This window comes from Gossypium hirsutum, chromosome A11, assembly GCF_007990345.1.
Source record: "Gossypium hirsutum isolate 1008001.06 chromosome A11, Gossypium_hirsutum_v2.1, whole genome shotgun sequence".
Taxonomy (NCBI): Eukaryota; Viridiplantae; Streptophyta; class Magnoliopsida; order Malvales; family Malvaceae; genus Gossypium; species Gossypium hirsutum.
Window position 1 is genome coordinate 22,164,519 of NC_053434.1, and position 8,883 is coordinate 22,173,401.

General features: G+C 32.3%; 1 protein-coding gene and 1 pseudogene across 6 annotated transcripts; both read right to left on the reverse strand.

Annotated features, from left to right (window-relative positions):
* Window positions 1–860: 860 nt before the first annotated feature.
* LOC107912729 (uncharacterized) lies at window positions 861–3,219 on the reverse strand. 6 transcript variants are annotated; one of them, XM_041081356.1, is made up of 4 exons: window positions 2,785–3,219; window positions 2,125–2,316; window positions 1,934–1,997; window positions 861–1,551 (listed from the first exon to the last, which is right to left on the reverse strand). In XM_041081356.1, exons 2-4 carry the CDS (start codon window positions 2,262–2,264, stop codon window positions 1,249–1,251), a joined length of 507 nt encoding a protein of 168 aa, XP_040937290.1. In that variant the 5' UTR covers window positions 2,265–2,316; window positions 2,785–3,219; the 3' UTR covers window positions 861–1,248. The 6 variants fall into 6 exon arrangements, with proteins under 6 accessions (XP_040937290.1, XP_016696524.1, XP_040937287.1 ...); XM_016841035.2 differs by having other exon boundaries at window positions 2,125–2,264; window positions 2,785–2,944; XM_041081353.1 differs by having other exon boundaries at window positions 861–1,554; window positions 2,125–2,264; window positions 2,785–2,944.
* Window positions 3,220–4,382: 1,163 nt separating this feature from the next.
* LOC107912731 (thylakoid lumenal 17.4 kDa protein, chloroplastic-like) lies at window positions 4,383–6,364 on the reverse strand (annotated as a pseudogene).
* Between the last annotated feature and the right edge of the window lie 2,519 nt (window positions 6,365–8,883).

Genomic DNA, 8,883 nt, shown 5'->3' on the forward strand with positions numbered 1-8,883 from the left:
ACTGCCAATTTAATGTTGGATAGCTTGTATGTTTCATGATACAGATGTAATTATGTGACTGCACCCGATAATCATCTTTTTAAGTTTTTCTGTACCAAAAAAATCAAATATCTACAATTTTTATAATATTAAAATTTAAGTTGTTGTATAATTTTTTTTTTATAATCTCGTTATAAATACTAATTCTTTCTAACATAAAGCCTAAAGCTATTCAAACCCCTCTTAACCCATAAATAAAAGTATAATATGCTTTGGTATACTCAAATACACATCTTACTACATTGACAACAATACTCATACCAATCAAACTAAAACTCAATCAACTTTTCTTATACAATTCTTTTATCTACCTAAATCTCCACATAACTTTTAAACTAAAAAATATATATGTTCAAACATATTTGCTATTGCTATAGCAAAAATAACACACCTAAAACGTACTCAAATCTCACGGTCTCCCCCCCTTGTTATTAATGCCAATAGACTTAAATCTCAATAAAAAAATCCACTAATATTTAAATTCAGTAAATCAGATAAATATTCAAATATCATGATCCGAATACAACATCGTCGAATATGAATGATAGATTTATTTTTATACCAAATGCATCACTAGTAGCATTCGGATAATGACATCCACCTTCACTTCAAATCCACCACAAATTTTTATTAAAATACTCAAATTCCAATATTTTCTTATTCATAAATATCCCAATCCGGATGGCGACACATGCATACAGGCGGCAGACTAGTACAAAAATAACATTGCAGAGACAAGGCAACAAATCCTCGAAAACAATCCCCACATGAATTACGGTATAAGTACAAAAATTATACAAAAATTACATGGCACAATTATATAAACATAAATAACATACTCATATTCATAACCATTTACAGAGTAATGTAACTAAGCAAAATTCAATCTATACAGAATTTCCCATGCTGCTTATCTCCCAAGAACAAATATCAATCAATACTCTTAACAATAGTAACCCACATCTTACATATATATTACAAAAAGAGCATAATTCAAACCTTTCTTCACAACACAAAGTTTGTTCTGCCTCTCCACCTTATCTTCTCTTCAATCAAACTACTTAAAATGGCTATTAGCAATCAAAAACACGTCATATAAACACTACTAAACTGAAATTATCTCTAATTTTTTCTCCAAATTTACCTCGCCTTGTTTTTGGAAATGGTGGCACTTCGATTTTCCTGTATGTACACTTGTAGTTTAAAGTTTTAGGCCGTAGCAGGGATGCTGGAATTTCGGCGATCTCTGTTAAGGCAATCGAATCCTTCTACTCTAACGGTGGCCGGTTTAAGGCCAAACTTCATCCTAACACACCCTCCTTTGCGTGATGATGATGATGATGATGGAGACGATGGAGTTGGGATTTGGAATGTTGAAAAGGCTGCAAGTCTTTCATCACGGAATTGAGCATCTTGCACAAGCGGATTCGAAACCCTACTCGGAGGTGACCCACAAAAAAATGGAGGTGATGATGCTACTTGTGTCGCAGATTGTTCTATCCCGAAATCCTCCTGCTACAAACAAACCATAAACACGTTAAAACGAGTTCACCCTGAAAACAAAAATATTAAAACCATGTGTGCATAAACTCAAAACATAAATTTTTGAAATTCCATAAGTTTGATTTGTCCAGAAATTTTATGTTTAAAGGATAATTACGTCGTCACGCGTAAGCCACAGATTAGCGACAAACAGAGTTATATTCATATTTTTCTAAGATTTTCACGTATTTATAAGGTCTTTCAAGATCATATAGACTCATGTTTAGATATTTCATGTATTTTGAGGGGCTTTGAACTTTGAAGGAGCATATCCTTTTAGTGTACTCGAATATGATTCAAACAAAAGTCTCAAATGAAAGGGCGAAAAGTTAGAGCTGGTATTCAAGAATACCTTCTTGAGGATGATATCTAAAAGCTCCGCACCGGCTCTTAAATCACTGACCTCGGCTTGATGACTGAAATTAAAAACACAAAAACATAATTAAATCACAATCCCTATAAACAAATTAGATCAGCCCTAAAAAAATATAAAACAAGATCCTAATTAAAGACTCGTAGAAAAAGAAAGAAAGAAAATTATACCTCAAATGCAATCTCAAGGGCCTGTTAGGGTTATTGGCGAGAACCCCAATTCGCCGAGGCTTAGGACAAACAACTGGGCCGCCCCTTTGATGATCATAAGCCGAAACGGAGGCGTTTTCTTGAAGACTGCAACGATTCATCTTCCCCGGAAAATAAAAATATTCGAAATGAACGCCGATTTAAAAAAAAAACCTATAAAAGAAAAAGTCAAACCGCAGATCCAACAATAAAAATTCAATTAAAATCGTAAAATAAAGAAAACACAGTTTTTAAATAATAATAAACACAGATCTTAATTTTGTTGCTCATAAATAAACCCAGATCTAGAGCCTTACCGTGGAAAAAATTTATTTGGGATCGATTCAAATTAAACCCAGGATTTATATAATTAAAGAGAGAGTTGACTTTAAAAAAACCGAAAAATAAGGGATTAATTAGGAGATAAGAACTAAGAATGAAAATCCTAGAAGGGAAGTTCAATTTTACAGCTAAAAACCTTTCAGATCTGCTATAGAAACGCTTTGAACTTTGACTAAAAACAGATTTGTTTTTAACCGAATAAAAATAGAAAGAAAAAGCAAGAAACCATATATATATATATGTATGCATATTTATGTGTGAGTGTGCGTATGCATATATATAATTCGATTTGCAGATTACCTGAAGGAATCCTTTGAAATATGGGGGGGTGCCACGAGGAAGAAGAAAGAAGGCAAAGGAAGTGAAAAGGAGATTATATAGAGGGCAAATGTATCAGAGACGTGAAGATATGTTTTTTAATTTTTTAAAGTTGAAAATTATAATTCATAATAATAATGTCATAACAACTGGATTGAAAATAAAAAAAATATATATCAAATCTTTTTCTTAAAAAAATAAAAATCAATTTGCGTACTTTATTTGAATTTTTTATTCCCAATTTTTAAAAAAATTTATAGCAATTTTATTTTAATCTATCAATCTAATTTCCTTTTTTATACAGAGGGAAATGGAGGAAATAATTGTAGTGATGAAATCAAATAATAGTGGGTATTTTAATTTTTTAATAGAAAAATTGGAATGGGTAAGGAGTAATGGATTTGACGCGTTTAATTTAATCAGCATTTAACGACCAAGGAAAGGAAAGTATCGGAAAAGCAAGAAAAGTCTATGCGATGGAAATCAATCACTTATCATCAAAGCTGGCTGGCATCCACACATCATCATTTTCTTACCTTACTTTGACTTTTCAACTTTAATTTAAAACCCATTTTTTTTAATTTTAATAAATCAACAATACGACATTTGTTTTCTAATTTCCAACAATAGAAAACATGTCTTACACACTCCTTTCTCCGTATATATATAAAACAAAGCGGGTCCTACATTCTTAGGGTGAGTTTGGATTAGCAGTGTGTTTACCTCCGGTGAGGTTAAAAAAAGCGGTGGCGGTGAGATTAGTTACTGTAGCAGTGAGATTGGATACTGTAGCGGTGAGATTAAAAACAATGGTGGAGTGTGTATTTGGATTCAAACGCAGCTGTAGCAGTGAGATGAGAATAAAAAATGACTATTAAGGACATCAGATTAGAACTGATATATAATATAATTTTTTAAAATTATTAAAATATGTGAATTTATAGATTCATTTAATAGAATATTAAAATGTATCTTCTAATATTTTAATGAATTATATAATCAATTTAGATTATTTATTAGATAAACGCACCGCCTATCCAAAGGGAGCCTATGCAATTAACGCCAATAATGTCTTAATCGACTTGTTTATTTTAGATGGCTTTTAATCCCTTTTCTCAAAATTTCCTAAGATGCAAGTATAAATTGCTATATTTGCTATAGTTTATATAGGTATAAATTTCAAATTTATACACGAATTTTGATCCAATGTGTCATTTAATACATAAACTTTGATTCAATATAATTAAATATATTTTTTATAATTTATAATGTATTTATTTTTTTAAATATAGTTTTGAATTTTTTAAATTTAAAATTTTAATTAATTATTGGTATTATATCCACGTATATGCCTCATCAACAAAAGTAAATTTTTCTATCAATTTTGAGATTTTACCAAGTAATGCAAGTTTAAGGGAGTAAAAATGAAAAATAGAAATTTTCTTTTAAATAGCCATTGTGCCTTTAAATAATAAAGCAAACTTTCAAATCAGACATCAGCCTGAACGCCGATTGACCCAAATTCTTTTCCACAAATTTTTGATCTGTTTCATTTGCGGCCCAAAGCACATAAAAGACGCAGCAAAACCAGAAATAACTGTTTTCCAGTACCATTTTTAATCTCAACATGAAAATTAAAAAAGAAAAAGAAAGTAAGAACATAGAATATATATGTGTATATAAATCAGTCATCGGCAACCCAACTCAACTCTTCCTTCAGCACGGATGCTTGTGTTGGTAAAAAGCTTCTGAAGATCAATGTAACCGATGATGGTATCTTCGAAAACTGCATCTTCAAGCTGCGCATTGTCGAATGTTGAACCAGATAACACTGTGTTCTTGAATATAGCTCCTTGCAGATTCGCTTTTCCGAAATTAACTCAATCCAAAACCGCATTCGAGAAGTCTGTACCTGTGTTCATTATATTTTGGATCATTTCCCATTTTATGCTAAACTTATTCACCATGATTTCCAATACTCAACTTGGATGTGTGTTGAATACACACATGTACTCGGTACGTGTATGCTTAATTTTTTCTAAATGTTTTCATGTATTTTGAGGATCATACTCATATATTTGTATCTAAATATATACGAGTAATTGTGCCAAGTTTATCAAATAGATAATTTGCACAAAATTATAATTGTCTCAAAAACACTGAGTTACGAAAAGATGTATGATTGTAGAAAATGCAAAACATAAAGAAGATTTACCTTTGAAGCTAGCTCCAACAGCATAAGCCTTTGACATCACAGCTTCAGACATGTCTGCACCATCAAACTTAGCATCCACATAAGTGCAGCCGTAACAGATTTCCCCTTCAAGTTCGATTTCTCGTTAGTGTAATCGCAGAAGCGTAGATCGAGCGGCTTATTGTACACACCATTTGCCTGACATATGGTGTTACCAACGAAGGCACGCTCGCATCGGTTCGGCTCCGTTGACAACGGAGGAAGCCTCTGCATGACAATGCTTTAGTAATTAGACATTTTTAGTGGCCTTTTGACAGTGTTAATTTGAATCGTCAGATGGATATAGGAACATTTATTCCCCAATCCCAATAGTCATCCTTACCCGAGCAAGCCAGTTACTAAATGACCTAAGGTAACTTGGATAGACAGTTTGATTGAATTAACTAGGCTAATTTACGTATGAATTCCATTATTTCTTCTTTCAGGCTAAGATACAAACAGCTACCGTGCAACAATTTATGTGTTCCTGGCAATTCTTAACCCAGAGGAGTGGTGAAGGTTTTCAACCTGATTGGCAGCAATTACAGGCGAGGCAGTGGCAACGGTGCATACAGCAAGAAGGCCACAAGCTACAGTCCTTAGTGGAGACGAGCTTTCCTCGGATTTGGGAACACGTTTGCTAGCTGCTTCGATGGAAGAAAACATATCAGCGATAGTAATTAAAGAGAAAACACAAAGCTAAACATGGCTTCCCCCATGAAAGTTCCAGACAATAACTCAACAACATAAACCCCAAAACATGACTTGAACTGAAGACATCACGGCAATTGAGATTTACCCACATAATGGGAATTACTTTCAAGCTTGAATCCGTATTCCAAACATTCAAAAGAGGAAAAAAGGAAAAAGAATTTGGAAGCAGTTTAAGAAATAAAGAAAGAAAAAAAAGCAAGGGCCATACCAGAAGAAGAACAGGTGACTCTGAGAGGTACATGGGTTGATAAAGAGGACAACCATGGTGTTTTGTTGATAATTCTGGAGAGCATAAAGAGTTATGGGAGAGTGGAGCTGAAAGGGTCACCATTTTTGAGGGTATATTTTTTTTTTGTCTCTTTGATCTCCATTTTGAGAGCTTATCCATTGACATGGTTCTAGTTGCAGCAGGGTATTTTTGTCGGTTAAAAATACCAACAGTTCAGTTGATTTCAATTGCAACTAAAATCTCCAGTTAATTTTCAGCTGAGCAATGTGGTGGAGATGCAATCTCACTGCACTGATTTGCTGAACCAAACAGCATAACAGTGAGATTGGTACCATTTCCTCCCCCCAACTGCACCTCACTGGCTTTTACAGCCAAACCAAAGGAAGCCTTAGTTGTAGACAGACAACACAGTTTTACCACGTGTTTTTGGGGAAACCAAATCACGTTGTGGAATTATTTACAAGTATTGGATAAACTGCACTATTAGTCACTAAACTATAGACAAGTTTTTGTTTTGGTCATTTGATTAAAAAATTATAATTTGGTCACTGAATTATTCAAAAGTTTTTATTTGAGTCATTGGACTTTTAAAATTGATGTTATATGACTTTCTTTATTTGCAATGCTTACACTAATCTAAAAAAATTTTCTTTTCTCTTCTACAATTTAGTTTATTTTCGTGAAACAGCTTTAGACATCACCAATTGGCTAACCAAAATTCAAAACAACTTTTTTCTTTGATATCCAACACTGACTATCAAATCGACTTAGACCTAAGGCAGTTCTTTTACTCTTCAATGGGTATTGATCCATCATACCAATCATCAAATGGTCACTTGAAGCTTGCTAGTAAAACTTTTAAAAAAAAAGAAACTTAATAGACCAATGACTTAAATAAAAACTTTTAAATAGTTCAGTGACTTAAATGAAAACTTTCAAATAGTTCAATAACCAAATTGTAAATTTTTTTAATTAATTGACCAAGACGAAAACTTACCCATAATGTAATAACTAATTGTGTAATTTACCTATAATTATTTTGTAATTGCCCGTTTTCCAGTAGTGTCGGAAACAGTGGTTCCAAGACCACAAAACCAACGAGTGAGTGTAAATATTATTACTTAATATTTACGAGTCAAATATAGTATTATATAGATTTTTTTATCTGATAATTTTTGCTAATTAAAGGAATAGTTAAGTACAAGTGGTTTGTCCCTAAAGTTAAGTGGTTTTAAAAAATGAGGTATCGGAACCTCATTTCTATAAATTCATCCCCTAAATATTTTTATTAAATATTTACGAAGTTTTTATATAGGTGTACTAAATTTTGGTTTCAAAATTTTAACGTTTGGATAATTAATTAAGCAAAAAGGATTAAATCGTAAAAAAGTAAAATTTGATGACTATTAAATTTTAATGATTAAATGGATTAATTAATGTAAATAGAAGGACTTATAAGTTAATAATATCATTATGAACATATAGTGGACCTCTAATGATGTGTTTTCATTAATTTTATATGTTAATTATATGTTAATAATATTTATAATAATAAAAAGTAAAAAAAATATAACAAAACATTTTTTTTCATCTTTGATCTTCAACTTTAAAAATCGGAACACATGAAAAATAAAAGCTTCAGTCATCTTCTTTACTTTGTATGATTGATAGCACTAGAAAGAACGTAGGTTTTCTCTCTTCCTTATTGTTTAAATTGTTTCAATTTAGTTATTCTTAGCATATATTTTAGCATTTTCAGTTTAGTAAATTTCATTTTATAACTCAGTGAATCCTAGCTTATTTTATTCTTAATTTTGCTATCTTTTTGCTTTAATGTCGCTGCATGAGTTAATTCTAGATTGCGTCCAGAATTGTCGCCGCACCTAATAGTTGTCCGGATAAAAACTAAAACTGTGTGAGCTGTCTAGTCTGGTATAACCAACCTGTACATACAAGGACAGAATAATTTTGAGGAAAACACACCTGTATTGTTGGAGGAGGACATAATAGGTTGACGTGAGAAGAAAAGAGAGAGCTTTTTTTTTCTTAATCATCATTATATTCATCCTACCTTGAAGCTTGCGGTCATAGCAGCTTAAGCCTCTCCCGGGTGAGCCAACGTGAAAATTAATGTAGACTAGCTTCTGACGAGGAGATCTAAGTGCGAGACAGGAGGGAAAAGAGAGATCCAGTCAAGTTGTCTAGGAATAATACTCTCCACTCGATTCTTTCTTATTTCTTTCTAAATGCTGGTGATTATTCTTTGTTTGCTGTTTATATAGAAGTACACATGAATTCTTGGTTAAATGTTATCTTATTCAATCTTGCTTTTATTGTTTAATATTGGGGTTTAAATGTTTCTTAACACGGAAGTGTTATTGTAGTCACTAACACTGGAAAGTGCATTGACAATTCGAGCCAACAAGCATTACAACGAAAGTTGAGTGAGGATTAGAGAAATTTAGTCCACTTGTTCTTAATAGTGCCATGTTGCCATCATCAAAAGGTAGGGTTAATGTGCATGTTTAAGTATTAGATTAAATAGAGAAGTGACGCTGGGTAAGATATACATTGAATTTTATTACCTCAACAATCACCTATACTTTTATACCTTGTGAGTACTTAATATTCTGCTGAAGATTCATGTTGGAGATCCCAATTTACCATTATCATATTTTATTTTGTTGTTTTTAAGTTATTGCATCGACAATCATCCTCACAATTTATCTTGTTCATATCTAGTTATTGCACCGACATTAATAGACAAAAGTCTACCATCCTTGTGGGATCGATATCCGACAGACTCACATCTGTCTACTAAACTTGCATTGACAGTATACGCTTGCACATTATTACTGTGATGTTAAATAGTCGACCAATGATCAAGAATTAGTAGATAATTGTG

Coding starts and splice junctions, on each gene's coding strand:
- LOC107912729 (XM_041081353.1), bottom strand. CDS start 2,264: ATGAATCGTTGCAGTCTTCAAGAAAACGCCTCCGTTTCGGCTTATGAT. Junction 1,998..2,124: donor CCCTTGAGATTGCATTTGAG/GTATAATTTTCT, acceptor TTTTAATTTCAG/TCATCAAGCCGAGGTCAGTG. Junction 1,555..1,933: donor TAGATATCATCCTCAAGAAG/GTATTCTTGAAT, acceptor GTTTGTTTGTAG/CAGGAGGATTTCGGGATAGA.